The sequence below is a fragment of the Chelonoidis abingdonii genome, chromosome 11 (genome assembly GCF_003597395.2).
Source record: "Chelonoidis abingdonii isolate Lonesome George chromosome 11, CheloAbing_2.0, whole genome shotgun sequence".
Classification (NCBI taxonomy): Eukaryota; Metazoa; Chordata; order Testudines; family Testudinidae; genus Chelonoidis; species Chelonoidis abingdonii.
The window spans coordinates 26,928,178-26,951,160 of NC_133779.1; the positions used below are offsets into that span (position 1 = coordinate 26,928,178).

The 22,983-nt window shown below is 47.2% G+C and overlaps 1 protein-coding gene and 1 long non-coding RNA gene across 10 annotated transcripts in view; one reads left to right on the top strand and one right to left on the bottom strand.

Annotated features, from left to right (window-relative positions):
* RANBP3 (RAN binding protein 3) overlaps window positions 1–22,983 on the bottom strand; it is a 245,503-nt gene that overhangs the window by 166,832 nt on the left and 55,688 nt on the right. For 5 of the 9 annotated variants that reach the window (XM_032773816.2, XM_032773809.2, XM_032773800.2 and 2 more), the window contains one exon: window positions 14,090–14,290. The exons of the other annotated variants lie outside the window; for them this stretch is intronic. In XM_032773816.2, coding sequence (XP_032629707.1) covers window positions 14,090–14,290 — 201 coding nt within the window. The remainder of the gene's footprint in view (window positions 1–14,089; window positions 14,291–22,983) is intronic. 9 annotated transcript variants of the gene reach the window in all.
* The window catches only part of LOC142047451 (uncharacterized), a 390,762-nt gene that overhangs the window by 106,876 nt on the left and 260,903 nt on the right, over window positions 1–22,983 (top strand). The gene's annotated exons all lie outside the window — the stretch shown is intronic.

Sequence of the window (22,983 nt, forward strand, 5' to 3'; positions counted from 1 at the left end):
GACCAAAACCTTTGCAGATTAAGTCAAGATAAAAAGTATGCATGCCAAATTTGCTAGTGGCTGCTGATGCTGCCAATATCATTTAAAAAGACAGTGGTTGCAAGCAACAGAAAAAAGGAAAATCTCTCATTTGCTAATTTTTTTTCCTACTTAGCATGCCCATTGATATGAATGCCTGAGTTTCTCCCCCGCACCAGAATCCAGAGATAGTTCAGAGCTGTCAATCAGGGTTCAGACAGGAAAGCACCAACTACCAATAATTCTAGACTGAAAAACTTTCCAAGCTGTAATTTATGTTAGCAAACCTATGTTAAGTATCAGCAATTTCCACTAACCCTAACAACTAAGATATAATTAGCAGTGCAACAAAATCATACAAGTGTGAGAAAATAAGATGAGCATAAGAAAAATTCAACTTGGGTAACTAAATTCAGCCTGCTTAAAAATTTTCCTCTAGCTGGAGGAAAAGACGGTTACTCATGTTTGTAACTGTTGTTCTTCGAGATGCGTTGCTCATATCTATTCCAATTAGGTGTGCACGCGCTGTGTGCACGCTTGTCAGAAGATTTTTACCCTAACAACACTGGGTGGGTCAGCTGAGGAGCCCCCTGGAGCGGCAGCCTTATAGCGCCGGATACATCCCCCTGCCAACCCAGCGCCCCCTCAGTTCCTTCTTGCTGGTTACTCCGACAGTGTGGAAGGAGAATGGGTTTGGAATGGATATGAGCAACATCTTGAAAAACAACAGTTACAAAGGTGAGTAACCGTCTTTTCTTCTTCAACTGCTTGCTCATATCGATTCCAATTAGGTGACTCCCAAGCCTTACCAAGTGAGATGTCGCAGAGTGAAGGACCACTGAACCAAATGCAGCATCATCCCTGGACTGTTGCACTATGGCACAGTGGGAAGCAAAGGTGTGCACGGATGACCAAGTCACTGCCCTACAGATCTCCTGGATGGGTACATGAGCCAGAAAGGCAGTGGACGAAGCTTGAACCCAAACAGAACGGGCAGTGAGGTGGGTAGCTGGGACACGAGCCAATTCATAGCACGCACGGATGCACGATATATAATCCAAGAAGAGATTCGCTGTGAGCACACCGGGAGACCCTTCATCCGGTCTGCCACAGCTACAAACAGCTTGGACGTCTTTCTAAAAGGTTTTGTTCATTTGATGTAAAAGACGAGAGCCCTACGAACATCTAGGGAACGTAGCTGTTGCTCTCATCGTGAAGCGTGCGGCTTTGGAAAGAAGACCGAGAGGAAGATGTCTTGGTTGACATGGAAGACAGACACCACCTTAGGAAGGAAGGTGGGATGTGGTCGCAGCTGTACCTTGTCATTATGGAACACCATATACAGTGGGTCCGCTGTGAGGGCCCAAAGTTCCGACACGCGCCTCATCGATGTAATACCGATGAGGAAAGCTGTCTTCCAGGAAAGGTACAGAAGTGAGCAGGTGGTCATCAGCTCAAAGGGGGCACCCATGAGCCTGGATAGGACCAGACTGAGGTCCCACGTAGGGGCCGGATGACGAACCTGCGGGCACAAACGAGCCAAACCCTTGAAAAACCTGCCGACCGTAGGATTAGAGAAGACTGAGCGCCCGTTCTCACCAGAGTGGAAGGCTGAAATTGCTGCTAGGTGTACCTTGATGGATGAGACCACTAGGCCGTGCTGCTTCAGAGACCAGAGACACTCTGGGATGGTATGCAGGCCTTGTTTCTGCGTAACTTGAGAAGGACCTTGTGGACCAATGGGAACGCAGAAAAGGCATAGAGCAGGTGGTCTTTCCACGGTATCAGGAAGCCATCTGACAGGGAGCCCGGGCTGCGTCCCTGGAGAGAGCAGAACACCTAGTGCTTCTGATTCTCGCGGGAGGCGAAGAGGTCTATGTGGGGAAACCCCCACTTCTGGAAAACAGAAGGGATAACGTCTGGGTGAATCGACCACTCGTGAGTTAGGAAGGACCTGCTGAGGCAATCTGTCAATATGTTCTGGACTCCTGGGAGAAATGACGTCATCAGGTCAAATGAGTGGGCTATGCAAAATTCCCAGAGATGTATGGCTTCCTGACAAAGGAGGGAGAACCGTGCTCCACCTTGCTTGTTGATGTAAAACATGGCCGTTGTGTTGTCTGTGAAGATTGTAACACAACAGCCCTGAAGGTGTTTGCACAATACCTGACACGCCAGGCATACTGCTCTCAGTTCCCTTACGTTGATGTGTAGGGTTATTTCTTGTGCAGATGAAAGACCCTGTGCGCAAAGGCCCGCAAGGTGTGCCCCCCAGCCCAGAGATGACGCGTCCGTGGTCAGGACTAGAGAGGGCTGTGGAGCATGGAATGGCATTCCCCCACAAACCAAGCTGGGGTTTAGCCACCAACCCAGAGAGGATAAGACCTCCGTTGGCACCATGAGTATTGTATCCAAACTGTCTCGGCCTGGACGGTACACTGACGAGAGCCAGGTCTGAAGTGGACGGAGGTGTAGTCTGACATGTTTGGTCACGAAAGTGCACGAGGCCACGTGGCCCAGAAGACTGAATCACATGCATGCTGTCGAGGTCGGGAAGCTTTGGAGGCCATGAATAATGGTCATCATGGACTGGAAGCGGGCCTGCGGTAAGCAAGCCCTAGTGAGATTCAAGTCCAGGATCGTCCCAATGAAGTCTATTCTCTGGGTTGGCTCTAAAGTGGACTTTTCGGTGTTGAGCAGCAGACTCAGTTGCCTGAACAAGCTCATGACGAAGTGAACATGAGATCGCACCTGTAGCTCGGAACAACCCCAAATGAGCCAGTCGTCGAGGTACGGGAACATTTGTATCTGATGTCGGCGGAGCGAGGCCGCTACGACAGCCATACACTTTGTGAAGACTCTTGGTGCTGTGGACAGGACAAAGGGAAGGATGGTAAATTGGAAATGCTGCTGGTTGACCACAAAGGGAAGGAATTGCCTGTGCGGCAGGTAAATTGCTATGTGGAAGTACGCGTCCTTCATGTTGAGGGTGGCATACCAGTCTCCATGATCAGGGAAGGGGTAGTGGTTCCCAGGGATACCATGTGGAACTTCAACTTTGCCATGAATTTGTTGAGTCCGCGCAGGTCCAGAATGGGCTGTAGTCCCCCCTTTGCCTTGGGGATTAGGAAGTAATGGAGGTAAAAAGCCTGCCCCTCAAATCCTTTGGGACCTCTTCTATCAATGGCCAGGAGCACCTGTACCTCCTGTAAGAGGAGTTGCTCATGAGAGAGGTCCCTGAAGAGGGACGGGGAGGGAGGGCGGCGGGGGAGACAAACTGAAGATGGTATCCAGTTTCCACCATGCATACGACCCAGCGATCTGACATTATGCAGGACCACACAGGGAGGAAATACAAGAGGCGGTTGGAGAAAGGTGGGAGAGGATCCTGCAAGGAGACTGGTGCTCTGTCCTCAGGAGCACCTTCAAAAGTTTTGCTTGGGCCCCACTGATGGTTTTGGGGGGCCCTGATCCTGACCTGACTGAGGACCAGATTGTCTCCTCCTATTACCATGGCCACATCTTCTAGCGAAGTCTTGCCACGATCAAGGGTTAAGGTAGGGGCGCTGCAGTTGGGGCCGGAAGGACCTACGTTGCGTCACCAGGGTATGCATGCCCAATGAGCGCACGATGGCCCTGCTGTCCTTCAGACTTTGAAGTCTGGGATCAGTTTTATCTGAGAATAGCCCCTGGTCATCAAAGGGCAGGTTTTGAATAGTCTGCTGCAGCTCTGGTGGAAGACTGGACACTTGTAGCCATGAAATGAGGTGCATAGCCACGCCCAAGGCTAGAGTCCTAGCTGCTGAGTGCGCCGCATCTAAAGACACCTGCAGGGACGTCCTCGCCACTTTCTTGCCCTCTTCTAGCAAGGCTCCAAATTCCTTCCTGGACTCCTGGAGAACCATTTCCTCGAATTTCCCCATCAAGCTCCAGGTGTTATAACAGCTCAGGAGGGCCTGCTTGTTAGCTATCCTGAGCTGTAGGCCACTAGCTAAATAAATCTTGCACTCGAATAAATCCAGGCACCTAGTGTCCTTGGACTTAGGGGCTGGAGGTTGCTGGCCGTGTCTCTCCCTCTCGTTTACAAACTGTACCATGAGGGAGCAAGGTTGGGGGTGAACACACAAATATTTATAGTCCTTAGAGAGCACCATGTATTTCCTCTCCACCCCTCCAGCCGTGGGAGTGATAGACGCTGGGGATTGTTAGATCATATTGGCATTAGCCTGGAAGGTCCGAATGAAAGGTAGGGCTACACGTGTAGGGGCATCGGCTGATAAAATGTCCACCACCAGATCCTCAACTTCCCACCACCTCCTCCACCTGGAGGCTCATGTTCTGTGCCACCCTACGTAGCCATTCCTGATGTGCACAAAGATCTATAGACGGTGGACCAGAGGAGGACATGCCTGCTATGGCCTCGTCAGGTGAGGGTGAGGACGACAACCCTGGGAGTAGCAGATCCTGGGGAAGGTCTGGTTGAGGAGGGCCCAGTTGCCCTAGGTCCACCCACGCTAGTGGCATGGGCCTGATCTGATGGCAGGGCAGTTGCCTCCGAGACTACCGAGGGAGGGCAGCTCACAATGGTCTCATACATCCGAGGCTCCAAATGGGCAGATCGAGAAGCACCTGAGGGGACACCTTGGGCTTGGTGGTATGCCCAAGGAGTCCAGAAGGACCACTGTGGAGGTGCCTGGTCAGAATCCTGTCTTTCGTCTTGACCCTGGCTAGCACCATCAGCGTCATGGCCCTGGATGCAGTAGCCACTCCCTGCTTGGGATGACGTTGAATTTGGTCGTGAAGACCAAGGCGGAGCCAAACGCACATGCAGCGTTGCACCATTCCACTCTGTCACTCCACGCCTGGGAGCTAGAGACCGGTGCCAGGATCTCGGGCAGCACCATGATCCGGATCGGGACCGACGGTCATAACGGTGTTGGAGGTCGATCTAGATCTCGATGACCACCTACGGTCCAGGTGGTGCCGGAATCGGCTGCGAGACAATTGGTGCCAGGACCAGTGCCAAGAGCTGAATCGGTACCGATCATACCGAGAGGGAGACCTATGTGAGGCAGAGTGGCAACTCAAGTACCACTGGCGCCAAGATGGGGATCGGTGCTGGGACTGCGAGCAGTGCTGAATCCAGGACCATCAGCGGGATCAGGGCCACGACCTGGACCAGGACCGAGATCGGTGCTGAGTTGTCTCATTCTGTGAGGAGGGTCGCATGAAGGCGGGTTTCCATATGGATGGAACAGTCCACACCAGCAGTGCCGAAGGGCGAGATGGTCCAGGCTCAGTCAGCGCAATCAGGTCGCGAGCAGTGGAGAAGGTCTCTGGAGTAGACAGCCTTGCGGCGCCGGAATCAATGGTGCCGGACTTGGAGCCTTCACGGGGCTGTCTGGCCCGGGTTGTTGCTCCAATGGGGGCACAGGCGGCACCTGCAACTGAACAGGAGCAACAGGTGGTTTGTGCTGCTTCTTGGGCCACAGAAACAGCAAGAGATGTGGCGCCTGTACTAGTGCCGGAGTCGTCCAGTGCTGAGAGTCTTTGCTGGTGCCGGGTCGTTCCAGTGCCAGAGGCGCTCTTCAGACCGACGGCGTCTGGTCTGCGCACGGTATTGAAGGCACCAGGCTAAGTGCCGCTTCCAGGCGGAGCTGTATTAAACGAAAGTCACGCTCCTTTTTTGTTCAAGGCTTGAAAGCCTTACAAATGTGACACTTACCTGGTTGATGGGATTCCCCCAGGCACTTCAAGCAGGTGTCATGGGGGTCTCCCATAGGCATCAGCTTGAGACAGGGCAAGCAAGGCTTGAAACTCGGAGACCTGGGCATGGGTCCTGGTACCGGGGAGGAGGGAAGGGGATAAACCCCATTTCCTCCAAGTACTATCTACACTACGTACAAAACTTACCATTAACTACACTATAACTGATAATAACTATTAACTACACTAAACAACTATCTACAGTACAAGTAAAGAGCTAAGGAGGTGGAGATCAGCTATGCCGCACTCCATAGTTCCAACAACTGTCATGGGCGGTAAAAAGGAACTGAGGGGGCACTGGGTCGGCAGGGACATATATCCGGCGCCATAAGGGCGCCACTCCAGGGGGTGCCTCAGCCGACCCACCAAGAGATGCTAGGGTAAAAATCTTCCGACGATCGTGCGTGCACGTACTTAACTGGAATCGATATGAACAAGCACTCGAAGTAGTAGTATGATTCCCTTCTTATCTCAAACTGTTAAGTAGTGTTGCTGTGCACTGTTAAAAAACTGCTGTATCTTAGCGGTGGATGAAATGATCCTGAAAAAGAACCTGCTTACGCATTTTGGAATCCTTTATTATGGGTCGTGCTGGCATCACTGCTTAAAGTTGCATGACACTTCCCATTATAAGACTCTTTTTTCAGTTGCCTATAACTTTGCCAAACTAACTATTTGGGCTGAAATTTTCAATTCTGGGTGTCTGCCTCATGCTGAATTGTTCTGCAAAATTTCAGGCAAAACAGTTAGCCATTTCCAAGAACAAAGCTAGAGAAAAATACTTTTTTCTGCTGCTAAATTTCTGGTCACTCCCTTTCTTTGGAAAACTTTAGAGCCCCCATGCTTTGGAGCAAGGACTTGAAATTGGTAAGCTGCGTGTCAGCAATGTGCCTTTCGCCACCCTCTATAAAAATTCACCCAAATTTTTAAAAAATCCCAGCTTGCACATGCTCAGTAGAGACTTGTTAGAGCTTAACAGCTAAAAATCACCGAGTGTGTCCTCACTGAGCACGTGTGAGCCTTTCACAGCTCTTAGTGCTGAGTTAGTATCTGTGCCTGCAATAGACCCCCTAACCATCCTCACAAAATGAGTGAGCATCCTCCAGCACTAGGCTATAGAGGCAAAGCTGGACTTTCCCTGCAATGGCTGCTCGGAGCTGGGGCCAGACCAGACACCAGAACACAAAGCAGGGAACCAGTTTCTCCTGTGCTCTCCATGTCTTCCCTGCTGACACCCAGTTAGCATGGAGGAGGAAAACGTGATTTGAATGCAGAGGGGACAACAGCTGGACCTAAGGCAGTACAGAGGAGGACTAGGGAACAGACTGGGACAAGGAGCCTGCAGGGATAGAGACTGGGACTGAATGCTAGCAGCTGGCAGCAACTAGAAATGGCTTGGCAAAGAAACTAGGTCTGGGAGCCACTGAAGAAAATGGACGGGGAAGACCGGGTCAAGGAGGACCCAGATTGGGTCAGAAGCCTAGGGAGGAGAACTTGTAACCAACTGGGTCAGACAGAGATCAGGGAGGGAAATGGGACAGTATACTATGTAATCAGAGACTATCAAAATGCATATGCAAAAGGAGGACAAACTAAGATTGCACAGACCACGTCAGTTCTGGCATTTCTCATCTTCTGAGTGCTTGACTTTGCAACATTAACCTAATATTTATTTAAAGGTAATTTAAGGTATCATCATTACTAAAGTTTCTGCTCTAAGTGTGCCAACAGTTAGACTCACTGAATTTCTACAACTCAGGAATCAGTCTTCCATGGTGTAAAGCCAGAAGGGACCATTATGATCATCTAAACTGATTTCCTGCATAACACAGGCCACAGAACCTCACTCTGTAATTTCTGCATCAAGCCCAAAACTTTCCTTTTAAGAAAGACATCCAGTCTTAAAGACTAAATGATGGAGAACCCACCATGTCCCTAGATAAATCATTTCATGATATATTTTCAACAACAAATGGTAATTAACATCTTATTTCTAGTGTAAATTTGTCTACTTTCAGCCTCCACCAACTGGACCTTTTTTCCTGTTAGATTGAAGAGCCCTCTTATAATCAGAAATATCTTCCTCATGGAGACCATCATCAAGTCACCTCTTAATCTTCTCTTGAATAAATTAAACACTGAGCTTCTTAAGTCTCTCACCATAAGGTGAGTTTTCCAGACTTTGAGTCATTCTTATAGTTCTTGAAGACTATTCCTAGGATCAGGTACTCTCTCTCCCCAAAATAGTGCCTGAATCTAATCTAATATTTAGAATACACTTGAGAAGTCAATTTCCTCATTTTGTCAAATACAGCACGATATGATTGAGGTGGTCAAGGTACTGAGGAATCTCACTTCAATAGCCAGATAATTGTATATAGTCCACGTACTCTATGGCAGGCTGAAACTCAATTCTGTCTCAGTTTCATTTAAATTAGAGAATGAGTGTTTTAAAATTAAGTATGATAAATAAAATCTATGCAGTAGTGTCCTAATGTTGTTTATTTTGATGGCAAAGTCTATTTTACATTCTCCACAAATGCAAGTTTTCAATATCTAAGATTTCTGTACTGACAAGACAGCTGCATTGCAGAAGCTGTAAGGAGACGCTGTAGCATTTGGCAAGTGGGATAGGGATAGTTGCCACTTTTGGAGGCATAGGAAGCAGTTCGCGGGCATGTGAAATTAGCTGGATATTTTTGCTACCATTATGAATGACACAGTTATCAATGTCGACATTTCAATTGCAGTCTTCAGATTTTAGAGCTTTCACTCTAGTGATATGACTAGCAAAATTCACAGCTATTGTCTTAGGCTACCTACAAACTCAGAAGACACCATTTCATTGGTTTACACAGTTACATTAACAAAGTTTCCTTCACAAACGTGAGGGCCAGAAACAAGCCTTTTAATTTAAACCTCAGATACTTGACAGCAATTCTGTAGCAAAGGGTGAATTCCACAGCAAATTCTACACCTATGGAATTGAAGACCACATGGGGACCAGGATAAAGTTTTCAAAGGACTCAGACAGTACATCTGAATGCCTTGTCATCTTTGAAACTGGACAGTGCTTAAAGGCTTCACTGTTCCATTAGCCTCCAGTTAGCAAAAGTCTGAAAAAAATAAAAAATGAAACTCCACCCCTTCCTGCTGTGAGGAGCTTTCCTCTCCTACTTCACAGCATCCTGGCTGCTGCATCTCTCCACTACTATAGCCTCTCCCCCAACCTTCTCCCCAAAGGCTCTCTCAAATGGAAGCATCATATTGACAAGTTTATTTACAGTTTCATTGCTGCCCAGAATCTTAATTGTACTTTGTTGCTGGTTAGTAAACAGAAGCAGCTGCAGGGGCAGTGGGCTGTCACGTGTTTACAGAGTCAGGAAGACAACACAACATTAATATACATTCAACACCTGGAATATTATCTTCATAAGCATAAAAGTTCTTTCACCCCTTGTACACAGTAATCTGAAATTCTGCAAAAACTGAAGAGAACTGGGGCTTCCCATTTACCACTGATAAGTGGCTGAGAGGATTTGTTTTAAGACCAAAAAGTTAGACTATGCTTTTTGCGGGCTGTGTCCTATTCTGTGTTTTGCAAAGCACAATGAACATTTATAGTATCATATAAACAACAAACAATACTGAGGACCATGGCCTTCTCTGTTAGCAAGGCCCCATCATGGTGACTCAAAAGTCTCTCCATACCAATACATGAAATTAGAGGAAAAAGGAGATGCAGCAGCCAGTCATATAAAATGGCATCTACACAAAGCACTTCAATTTCTTCCCTGATGAAGAAAAGAACCTTGGATTACTTCATTTTAGTGGTCACTTGTGGTAAATCAAATAAAATGGTATTCATTAATGTTTCCCTGCACATGCCATTCATTCTGTATCATCTTTCTGCTCAGTCAATTCACCTGAGTGTCTTTCTCCTGTAAAATGCCTGGCCTGAAGAGAGCAGATTCTCTTCAATGCACATAAACACTGTCACTTCTTCATTTGTCCATTGTGTCCTTAAATTCCATATTTGTTTACATACATCATTGTTAAAGGGTCATGGCAAAACAAGCAGAATTTAGGGCTTGTCTACACTGGCACTTTACACCGCAGCAACTTTCTCGCTCAGGAGTGTGAAAAAAACACCCCCAAGCGCAGCAAATTTCAGCGCTGTAATGTGCCAGTGTAAACAGTGCAACGGCGCTGGGCAGGGACGGCGCAACCCATTAGGCAACCTAGGCGGCCGCCCACAGCACTAACATTTGCGGGGCAGCGACCGCATCTTCAGCCACCCCGGTCATCGGCGGTATTTTGGGGGCAGGACCTTCTGCCACCTCTGTCAGGGGCGCCATTTTGGGGGCGGGACCTTCCGCCACCTAGGGCGCCAAAAAAGCTGGCAGCACTCCCTGCGCTGGGAGCTACACTCCTCTTGAAGGCAGGTTTTTCAGTCTGCTGGGAGAGAGCTCTCCCAGTGCTCTCCCAGTGCTCTGCTTGAGTACACAAGCCATGTTAAAACGCTGCCACATTTTAGACATAAGTTTTGGCGGGTTCAGTACTTGTTCCTTTGTCTTTTGCTCTCGCTCCCGTTCCCATTGTCGGGTGTGTTGGTATATAGCACCTAGGTCGTCTTTCATTTCTGGAGATTTTAAGAGCTCCTTTATTTCTGCGAACCTATTTGATAAACGACGCATACTGTCGTCTATTGATGAATCGGGTCTCTCACTAGGATCCCCAGTGAGTTTCGCTATGACAGCGTCGCAGTCCTGTCTAAAGGCCTGCACCTCCTGTAATTGTTGTTCAGGGGACAACTCTGGGGACGTACGGAGACTGCTGTCGGCTCCAGAGGAAACAATTGAGGTCCCCGGAGAGGTCTGGCAGTGGGAAGAATCATTCGGGGTAGTGGAGGCTGTAGAAGCTTCCTGTGAACTGCTTCCCGGATCCGAACTGCCAGACAGTGAACGATAAGGGGGGGCCCCGGGCGAGGCCATTGCCTGCATTCTAGAAACAAATCAATTAAATCTTCCGGTGGGGCCGATGGGGCTGGCTTTTTCCCACTGGAAAGGGGGCAGGATGTCGAGGGGCACAAAGGAACTGTTGCTGGTACGGGATTTAACATGTCATTGGCGCTTTTTAACTTTTCCTGTGTGTCCTTTAACTGAGTTTTTAGTTTTTCCTGGGTATCTTTCAGGCTTCTAACTTTCGATTCCTGGCGTCTTTTCTCTGTTTCATCATGCCATTCCAGGTATGTGTCAAATTGTCCCTGGTGTACGGCATGGGCAAGAAGGGCACCTCGAAGGTGTCCGATTTTAATAGGGTCAAAACTGCCCTCTAAAGGAAATTGTAGCTTCGGATCATTTTTGGTATATTGATTCCATTTTTGCATATATTTACACGATGACGGACCGCGGTGCACATACATGTAAGCGGCGGGAGTACCTTTTGGTGGGGCAGGAATCCCTTTGGATTGTTCAGCCCCCATCATTTAACCTTTGCTTCAACGCTATCTTCAAACATAAGAAGCCACACAGAACACACCTTGCCCTCCCCTGTCTCAGAGCCAAGCACCAAGGCTCATCTGCTGGGGAAGCATCACAGGTACAGCACAGTTCTGCAACCTCAGCTGTGGGGCTTGCTTTTGAGACACTCCCGGTCACGAGCTTTCGCTTCGCAGGAGGTTCGGGGCGTCTTCCCACAGCTTTCACACACTCCGGCCGCTCAGCCTTATACACTCACACAGGTGCCACCAAACTTTAACCACTAATCCTGGGTTTTACACCCACTCCGGACCGGATGGGTCGTTTCCCAGGGAGCCGGCTATCGGGATGGGATCGGGATCGGGTACGGGCAGCGGGACACTTTTGTACTCTAGAGTCTCCGGGATTCTTAGAAGGGTGTCTGGCTTGTCTGATATCAAACGTGCTCGATTTCAGCTTGTGACTTACCCAGATCAGAGCCTACGGACCTCACCTCCACCAAACCTCATAGAGATTTCAAAAGGTCTCTTACCTCTAGTGGGCCCGGGGTTGGGAGGGGTCGTCCGCGGTCCTCCGGTCCAGGTAGCCCCCTGTGAGATCCGAGTCACGGCACCAAATTGTCGGGGAAAAGAAGACCACCTCTGTACTTTGATCAGACAGCCTGAGGCACCTTTATTGAGTATACACCTGTGCACAAGTGGAGGCCAGTGTTCTCCCATGCAAGGGATGGGCTGGCCTCCCGAACATGATTATGCTTCAGCTTATATAGCTACAAGTCGCAAATTAGCATCTTTCATTAAATCATTTGTTATACCTTTTATGGTTATTCATGTGACATATATTTCATAAACAATTAAGTAATTGCCTTATTTGATACATAAACTCCTATAACCTCCTCAAAATGCAAGCGTACTGTGTTTCATTTCCGTACAGATAGTCCCCTGACAGTCAGGCAGCCTTGACTGTTCAGATACCCCTACTTGCGGTTTTTCATTTGGCAAGCTACGCAGGCCTATTTGGGGTCCTTGTGACCTGTGTCTAGTTCCCCAATTCCGGCCAGATGGCTTATATGCTGATAAATCGTCTTCTCTATCTTTATTAATATGTCGTTAGTACATACGTCTATTTTTATCAAATAATGATTGAAGCAGGCTGTCTGGATTTTAGTCGGGTTGTTAGGGAATTTCCTTTTAGGCCTCCTGTTAACACTAGTAGTTGTTAGTAAGAATAATAGACTAGGGGCCTTTTTCCCTGACAGTCTCTCTCTACAGGTAACAGTACTGCTAGGTGCACCGCCAGATCAACATTACTTACAATTCCTCCAGGTCTAGAATTAGCCTTACTTCACTAGCCTTCCTGGGGACATGAATGATGAATTATGTTCTGAAAGCCTATGATGGAACCAGGAATTTAATGGATATCAGCACTCACAAGATGCACAGAAAAAAGCTAGGAGTTCTGTAGCATATTTTGAGGCAAGAGATTAATTGTATCTTGTTCTAGGAATCAAGAGGAATCCTGAGAGTATCTGATAGAACCTACTTCCAGAAGTCAATTATTGGCCACTGCTGAATGTCATTCTCCCCCACAGAAGTGAGTAAATAGCTTCCATCCTCCTGAGGGTTCTCTGAAAGCTCTGATGATAGTCACAAAGGACAATTAGCCATCGGAGTCCGCTTGGAAAGCCGCTCCTGTATGATCTCTCCAAAGACTGTTCCTGCATGTCCAGAATCTATTCAAACTCTGGGTTAACTAGCCTGACAATAGGACTATTTAGATTTTATAAAGAACTTGAACTCTAAGAAAGCATTATCACCTGTCAATCTCTTATTTTCTTTTCTCTAGGTTTCACTTTTTTGAAAGGCTGTCCAAAGAATCTTTTCCTGGTCAATTTAGAGGAAACTAGCAACTATTTCATTTGGGTATCAGCTTTCAATTGTCTCAGCCAATGACATTTAGCGACTGTATTTGAACATACAGCCCTCTGCATTTTCACAGATGCATCCCATAAAAAGGCTTTACAGAGACTCTCTCTTATTAAGGACTTTTAAGTTTTGTCCAGATTGGTCCTTTGTCTCCAAGCACTATACTGTAACAGCTTTGACAGAACACATAGTAACACCAGTCTGTCCATTTGATCTTTCTGAAAATAGTCTCTCCTTCTCTGCAAGGATCAGAGTCTTTAGCCAACAAAGTCACAACCTTACCTACCTTTGGGAACTGAATTTAAAAAGTTTTTTTTTCCAAATCTACAGTTTCACTCTTTTGCTTGCATTAGGAAATTCTTTCAGCTTCTAAATTACATCCTCTAAAACGGAGGAATGACATGCTCCTGTTTGAATCCAGGGGAACAAGAGCTCTTTAGCTCTTTTTCCTTTGTTGTATTGGAAAATTATGACCTAGAGTCAGAAAAATCCTCTTCTTCTTTCAAAGATGAACTGGACAATAGCTACTTCCATTGCTTTTTAGATTATTGTGAACTCCCTCCCTACCACCACCACCACCCCACATCGCCTTCTGGCTTGTGAGAATTCTTGCTCCTGGAATCACTGCATCTCTTTCTACCCTTTGAAGAAAATTTTGATAAAGGACAGGTCTCTTAAAACTCTCCCTATTAAAAGGGTCCCATTATAGAAGAACATCTATTTCTACCAACTGAACTACTGGCTCTGGAAAAAGTAATACAGGAGCTGGGAAAACTATTAACAATGAGACTTATTACCTCAAGTTAACAGCAATCACTTAACCCTATTAGGGAAATGGACAGAATTTTAAAAAAATTAAATCCCCTCAGCAGCAGAAGTACTTGGTAGGTTCGCACTTACCCCTGCCAGTTCTTGTTGAATAGGAGCAAGCTGGGCTTCAGAAGCAGGAATCAGAGTACTGACTGAGGCAACAGCGGGAGCAGGAAGCTCAAAGTCGCGCTCACCAGCTGATTCTGTGTGACCCATACCACCGTGGGGGCACTCAGCCTCTCCCTGTGGGTCCTCGCCTGAATCCGACAACCCTTTTTGCTCTGCAGGGGACTGGGAGCAAAAAAGACAATGTCCCTTCAATGCAAGGCTGCAACATGATGGAGTAGTTGTCCAAGTGACAGGATTTACTAATCCTTTTTTACCTTCAAAATTTTTGTGATCTGGCAGAAGACGTTGCTCCAGTGAAAGATAGCATAAAACAGGTAAGAACCTGTAACTGAATTAGTCCCCTATCAAATAAGCATCAGATGGAGCACATAAACTTTAAAAAGGCAGCCAAAACTATCAGTGCCCCTTAACCAAAACCGCTTTTCTGCTTGCCCCAACATCCCCAACCATAGGATTATTGGGGTTTAGTTTCTCCCTTTGTTGAGCCTTGATTGACAGCTTCTACCTGCCCAGTGGGAACAACTCAGAGAAACAATTAGCAAACAGACAATTGCTGGAAATAATGGATTATTCCACTGTTACAGGCCATGCAGTTTAAGAGCAGTATTTGTTGGTTTTTAAAACGTAATATATTAATATTTGCAAAACTAGCGCGTTCATCTATCAATGCATTCTCTGAAAAACACAGTGGCAGATAGTCTCTCCTTTGAGTATATTTTTGAATTTACATTAAATTATGTTACATCATTACTAGAGGGAAAATGATCTTATAGTAAGGAAATCTGGGTTCTGTTCCCACCTCTGCCACTGATTCCCTGAATGACTTGGTCAAATCACTTAATTTTCCTGTGTCACAGCTCTCCATCTACAGAGCAACAAAATTTCCCAAGCAAAGCAAAGATTTGAGATTTTTTAGGTCAGATGTATCCACGGCTGGATCTCTCTTACAAAGCAGTCAACAGAAGAGAAGAGGTTGCCAAACTCTTGTTCTAGACCAAGTGTATCTAATAAGAAACTACCACCATTACCATGTCATATTTAAACAGCACCTTACATCCTTTAGAATTCAAAGCCCTTCACAAACATCAGATGATACATAAATATATGATCATTTCATCCACCACTGAAATACAGCCACCTTCCAAGTGAAACACAGAAACTGTTTGATAGCACAGAGGAACATTACATTAAGTTAAGAATGCTATAGACAACTGAAACAATAGGGTTACTGAAGGCAAGCACAATGTAAATACACAAATTACATCTCTACTTTTGTGAAAAGTGAATTGGATTGTTAATGATCCGTAAGAGGACAAAACTTTGATTTTACATCTCATCTGAAAGATAAGGTTTTGCTCAGGAATGGTCAGGATATTGGGGTGTTTAAGTTTTCAAAATCAAAGCTTTATTTTAAATACACAAAGACTGCCAAACCCAAAACACCAATTTGAAATAGTCAAGGAAATTAGGAAGAAAGAAGAAGTGGAGAAGCACTTTATTCACACCCAAAATTGTCACGAATTACAGCATTTTGCCACCCTTACCTATCCCCTCCCCACCCACACCCACAAACTCAGGGCTTGAAAAGGCCATTATGTTTAGCCCTTACAGTTCTAAAATAAACATTCCAAATGTAAATAACAAGTGGAAAATAAAGGAAGCTAATAGTAATGCCTCAGCTCCTCTCTCCTACTGTTCCTAGCAGTGGTCCCCAACGCAGTGCCCACGGGCGCCATTGCACTCGCCTGGGCATTTATGTGCGCCAGCCTAGCGCCCAGCAAGGGAGAGAAGCCACAGCCCCACGCCTGCCGGGAACAGAGAACTCTGGGGCTGCAGGCACTTGTGTTCTCGGTCCCTGGCAGGCACGGGGCTATGGCTTCTCTCCGGCTTCTCCAGAGCTGCAGGCTGCAGGCGCCGGTGTTCTCGGTCCCCGGCAGGCACAGGGCTGCGGCTTAAGCCGGAGAGAAGTCGCGGCCCCGCGCCTGCTGAGGACCGAGAACTCCGGGGCTGCAGGCTGCGGGCACCAGTGTTCTTGGTCTCCAGCAGGCACGGGGCCCACCTAGTGCCCAGCAGGGGAGAGAAGCCGGGGCCCCGCACCTGCTGGGGACAGAGTACTCTGGGGCTGCAGGCTGCGGGCATCAGTGTTCTCTGTTCTCCTGGCTTCTCTCTGCATCGCCCACAACTGCGCAAAAAAAAAAAAGAAGCTCCAACTCTGCAGAATGGACAGAATGCCGCCCCGTAGCATGTACTGCCCCAGGCACATGCTTGCTCCACTGGTGCCTGGAGTCGGTCCTGTATGTGAGTAATTGTTGGCGCCCGTCACACTCTTCTGAAAACGTGAATGTGCTACTGGCCACAAAAAGGTTGGGGACCACTGCTCTATACCCTATCTCTGAGTGATCTCATCCACACTGAATTATAGAAGATTAGGGTTGGAAGAGATCTCAGGAGGTCATCTAGTCCAACCCCCTGCTCAAAGCAGGACCAACCCCATCTAAATCATCCCAGTCAGAGCTTTATCAAGTGAGCCTCAAAAACCTCTAAGGATGGAGGTTCCACCACATCCCTAACTAACCCATTCCAGTGCTTCACCACACTCCTAGTGAAACAGTGTTTCGTAATAGCTAACCTAGACTTCCCTCACTGCAACTTGAGACCATTACTCCTTGTTCTGTCATCTGCCACCACTGAGAACAGCCAAGCTCCATTCTCTTTGGAACCCTCCTTCAGGTACTTGAAGACTGCTATCAAATCCCCCCTCACTCTTCTCTTCTGCAGCCAAAATAAGTCCAGTTCCGTCAACCTCTCCTCATAAGTTACGTGCCCCAGACCCCTGATACTTTTCGTTGCCCTCCGCTGGACTCTCTCCAATTTGTCCACATCTCTTCTGTAGTGGGGGGCTCAAAACTGGACACAATACTCCAGTCCAGTGCCAAATAGAGGGGAATAATCATTTGCCTCGATCTGCTGGCAACGCTCCTACTAATGCAGCCCAATATGCCGTTAGCCTTCCTGGCAACAAGGGCACAGTGTTGACTCATATCCAGCTTCTCAACCCTGTAATCCTCAGGTCCTTTTCTGTAGAACTGCTGCTTAGCCAGTAGGTCCCCAAGCGGTCTATAGTTCCTCCGGTTCTCCTTCTTCCCTTTTTCAAAGATGGTCACTATATTTGCTTTTTTCCAACTGTCCTCCTCCAATCACCACACGTTTTCTAAGATAATGGTCAATGGCTCTGTAATCACATCAGCCAACTCCCTCAGCACCCTCAGCTGCATTAGATCTGGACCCAGGGACTTGTGCATGTCCAGCTTTTCTAAATAGACCTAACCTGTTCTTCCATCACTGAGAGCTGCTCTCCACCTCCCCATTCTGTGTTGCCAAGCGCAGCAGTGTGGTAGCTGACCTTGACTGTGAAGACTGAGCCAAAAAAAAGCATTGAGTACTTCAGCTTTTTCCAGATCATTTAGGTTGCCTACCCCATTCATTAAGGGTCCCACATTTTCCCTGGCCTTTTTCTTGTTGCTAACATACCTGTAAACCCTTCACATCCCTTGCTAACTGCAACTCCAGTTGTGTTTTGCCCTTCCTGATTACTCCTCTGAATGCTCAAGCAATATTTTTATACTCCTCCCTAGTCACCTGTCCAAGTTTCCACTTGTTGTAAGCTTCCTTTTTGTGTTTAAGATCATTGAAGATTTCACTGTTAAGCCAAGCTGGTTGTCTGCCATATTTGCTATTCTTTCTGCACATCGGGATGGTTTGTTTCTGTGCCCTCAATAAGGCTTCTTTAAAATACAGCCGGCTTTCCTGGACTCCTTTCTCCCCCATATTAGCCTCCCAGGGGATTCTGCCCATGAGTTCCCTAAGGGAGTCAAAGTGTGCTTTTCTGAAGTCCAGGGTCCGTATTTTGCTAGTCTTCTTTCTTCTTTTTGTGAGGATCCTGAACTCAACCATCTCATGGTCACTGATGCCCAGGTTGTCACCCACTTCTATTTCCCCTACCAATTCTTCCCTGTTTGTAAGCAGCAGGTCAAGAGAAGAATGGCCCCTGGTTGGTTCCTCCAGTAGTTGCACCAGAAATTTGTTCCCAACACTCTCCAAAAACTTCCTGGATTGTCTGTGCACTGCTGTATTGCTCTCCCAGCCAATGTCATTGTGACTGAAGTCCTCATTAGAACCAGGGTCTGTGTTCTGGAAACTTCAGTGAATTGTCTGAAGAAAGCCTCCTCTACCTCAAACTCCTGGTCTGGCGGTCTATAGCATATGCCCACCATGTCATCACCCTTGTTGCTCTCGCTTCTAAACTTAACCCAAAGACTCTCAACTGGCTTTTCTCCAGTTTCATACTGGAGCTCTGAGTAGTCATACTGCTCTCTTACATACAGTGCAACTCCTCCACCCTTCCTGTCATTCCTGAACAGTTTATACCCATCCATGACAGTGCTACCCCACCAAGTCTGTTATTCCAATCACATCATAGTTCTTTGACTGGCCACATACCATGGCATTGACTGATATCTGTATGCAAATCTCCCTCCATCCAAACTAAATCTCCTTGTGGTGCCTAGCCCTCACCTGAAACTTGAAATGGTCTGACTTTTCCCTCAAACCCATCCCCCCCACACACCTTTATCAGTCATGGTGGACATCACCCCCATCTTACTTGTAGGCCATAGTTTTGGCTTCATCTTTGATTTGAACCTCTCCAGTGATCCACACATCCAGGCCATGTTTAAATCTTACTGTTTCTTCCTGAAGATCCCCAAGACCTGAACTTTCTTCTTTGCCCCCTTCACTACTGCAATCTCAACTTCTTAGATCTATTTGAAGTGCTGCTACTACTATCATCTTCCTGGCTCTTGGTCTCCACCTGCATCAACGTCCACTCTTGACATCTCTCCAAGGGCTTCACAACTTCAACTGCATCAAGTACAAAATTTCTCATCCTTACTTTCAAACTCCTCCACAAATTTCCTCTCATCAGGCTGAACCCCACCTTTTCTGTTCTAATGATGATGTAAACTTCCATCACCTATTTCTTCAACAAGCACTTTCATGCTTTTTTCTCAGGCCACCCTTAGGAAAAGCTCCCAATCAAAATCTGTGATGCCATCACCTTTCCTCCTTCAAATTCCTCTTCAAAACTCACCTCTGAGTGAATGCATACATAAAACCACTACCTGATAAAAGGATAGGCAGGTGACAAGTTGTGATCACTGCTACTAACTGGCTAACAACTGCATACATCTATTATAATCTTGTTTCCCCTGCATACCCCAAAGACCATTTGTCTCAACAATTTGTTTTTTCTTGTTTTTCAGACTAAGCTCTTTGAGGCACAGACGCTCATTTACTACATCTGTTCAGTTCCTAGGATAACTTGGCCTTACCAGATTGTGGCCTTTAGGGACTACCACAACATAAAAGGTAACATCAGTAGATTCACAGTAAGAGAAATGCAGACAATTAATAAAAGGGAAGATTGAAGATATCAGTGAAAAATCCCTGGTCAGTAGTATCATTAATAAAAAAAAGACAGTTACCTGTTTCCGTAACTGACGTTCTTGGATATGTGTTGCTCAGCTGTTTTCCACAGTAGGTGTGTGAGCTCACCACGTGCACCGGTACTGGAAGTTCTTCCCTTAGCAGTACCCGAAGTGGGGGAGCCCCGCTACGATCCTTGGAGTGGCGCCTCTATATCACACTACAAGGGAAGCTGCGCGCTCCCCCCACCCTCATTTCCTTCTTGCCAGACAACTCCAACAGAGAGGAAGGAGGGCGGGATGTGGAATACAGACAGCTGCAGCGGCACAGAAGCCAGCAACCAGAGCTGCTAACAGGGGAGTTTCAGTGGGAGTTTCCAGGGGGAGGTCGCAGGGGAGACTAGGGCAGAGAAGCCGAGAAGCCAGGTAAGGGAGGGGGCAGGGGTCTGCCAGCAGCCCAGTGCTTGTTGGGGGCCTGCAGTGCAGCGTGTGGTGTGGACTGCCAGGCACAGAGTTGGAAGGCCATGACTGAGACAGAGGCAGCAGGGAGAGACACACTGAGGATGACCGGATGTGGAAGCTGTGGCATGTACATGGTCCAGCCACAGAGAGGAGATTCCAAGACTTACATACTCAGACTCAACTAACGGCATAGTTACCCGAATCACTTTTTCCCTTTCTAAAGATAGGAATATGTTAGCATTTCTCCCGTCGTACGGTACAGACCCCGAGTTTACCGTGTTAAAAATTCTCGCTAACGGCTCCGCAATTTCATGCGCCAGTTCTTAAATATCCCTTGGATGGAGATTGTCCAGGCCTCCGATTTGTCGCATTAAGCTGTTCATAGTTTGCCTTACCTCAGATGCGGTAATATCCACCTCCATATCCTATTCTGTTATTCATTCCTCTATCATCCTAAACTCCTTCACTAGTCTTATTAGAAGACTGAGGCAAAGTCACTTATTTAGATATTGACGTGCCTAGGTTTATCCTTAACCTCATCCATCCCAGTGTTAGGGCCCACTCTTCTTTCTTTTGTTTTCTTCTTATTTATGTGGTTAAACCGTTACCTATTGGTTTAATTCCCTTTCAAGGTCCAGTTTGACACGCTTTTAGGCCTTCCTCACTTTATCCCTACATGTTCTGACCTCACAAGGAGCTCCCTTGCTATAATCCCGCCTTTCTTCCACTCCCTGTAAGCTTCTGCTTTTTCCTAATCCTCTCTGAGTGCTTGCTCATCCGCTCGGCCTACAACTCCTGCCCATGGTTTTTCCCCCTTTCTTGGATGCAGCTTCCGACAGTTTCCGCAGCTGCGACTTAAAGTAATTCAGGCCTCCCCTTCCCCTCGCCTTTAAAATATCCACAATTCTCAGTCCAATCCACTTCCCTAACTAATTCCTTTAACTCTTCTAAAATTGCTTCGAGAAGTCAAACGCCTAATCCCAATCTACCTTGTTTACTCCTTCCATCCTAGTTTGAACTGAGTCAGCTCATGATCAACTCGACCAAGGTTGTCCCTACCCCATTTCTTCTACGAGGTCCTCACTGCTCACCAAAAACCAAATCAAAAATGGATCCCTCTTTCGGTAAAACTTCAACTATCTTGGTGAACGAAATCCTCTGCATCACATCAGAAAACTCTGACCTCTATTATTCTTTGCAAGCACTTGTCCTCCGTCTATCTGGAAGTTTGGAAGCTCCCAGGATCTACACATTTCCCTTAGTGTTTACTTCGTAAGAATTAAAGAGGTCTCTATCCATATCCAAATTCAGATCCCGGCGGTCTGTAGCACACCCACACTATCTCAGGGGTGCCTAGTTGCTTTTTTACCCAGTGTGATTTTTGGCCCAGACAGCCCTCTGTCTTATCCATTCCATCACTTCTTATTTCATACGTTACGCTCATCCCTTGATGTACAATGCTAAACTCACCACCTTTGCCTTTTTCCTGTTTTCTAAACAGCATATAGCCCTTCAATATCTGTACTCCACTGGCTATCTATTCCACCAGGTTTCTGTTTCCCTAAATATCCGGTTTCACTTCCTGCACCAGTAGCTCCAGTTCCTCCATCTGTTCCCTAGGTCCTCGGCATTATGTACAGACATTTTTAAGTTTTGGCGTTTGGCGTCAGTGTACATTCTTTACCCCGTTGTGCACAGACCTTCTACACCCATCACCTGTTAGTTTCCTAGTTTGACTCCGTTCCTCTTGGGCGATCCTGTTGCGACAAAGGGATCCCCTCCATTTGTTTACTCCTCTCCGCGGTCAAATTCGGCGTGGAGATCTCCTGGACATCTCCCACCAATCTCCCCAACTTCCTAGTTTAAGCTCTCTTAATGAGTCGGGCGAGGCCCCCATCCTAGAAGTCTATTTCCCTCCTTATTAAGTTGAAAGTCCATCCGAGAAGAAATCGTCTGTCCGTTAAATGCCTTCCAATGACGTCAATCCAAAGGCCTCCTTATAGCACCCTGCCTGAGCCATCTGTTAATCGTCATGAATCTTTCGCTCCTTCGCTCGACCTGCTCTAGGAACGGCAGAATCCACTGAAATCACCTGGTGCTTATTCTCTGTAGCGTCTTCCCAGTCTGGCCATAGTCTCTTCCTTGTTACAGTCCAACGGTAACTATGCCGTATCATTCAGTTCCCACATGGAAGGAAATCACGATTCTATTCCCCCACTGCGCCGGCTAGGCATCCTTTTTCAGCTGCAGGTCCACTCTGATCTTAGCCCCCGGCAGACACAGCACACCTTCTTATTTCCCATTCAGGTCTTGTTACAGGCCTGTCTATTCTTCTCAGTAAGGAGCTCTCAATCACGGTAGACTTGCCTTTTCCTGTGTGACAGTGTGATTCTTCCGTCTATCCCTGCACCGCTGGGCCCGCAGTCCTTCCATTTCGTATCCGCCCTCCAAATCCTCCTGGGGCTCATACTCGTGTCGGCCTCCATTGACTCCTCCCTCCGTTCGCAGGACTATGCTGCTCGTCTCTTTTTCCTTCGCCCTCGTCTCCTTCAGCGATGCACTGCTGAGCTCCATTCTCATGTTTCCACCCAGCAACACTAGTTCTAAGTCTATTTCTCGCGTCGCTGCCGTTTTTCTTCTGCTCTGGTTCTCCCTAGTCACATGCTTCCACGTCCACTATGCTCCACCTCAGCAGCCCCCTCTCTCAGGAATTCTTTGCGTCCTGCTCCATCTGCACGTCTGAGCTTATCCGCTGTGCCTCGTCATGTTGTGCTCATCATCTCTTCAACCCCCTTCTAAACAGCCAGAGTTCCACCTGCATCTCCAGTCCTCTATCTTTTTCTTCCAGCACGCTCTATCAGGCGGACACTTCATGCAGATAAGACTCCTTTCAGTGCCCTCCCAGGACAT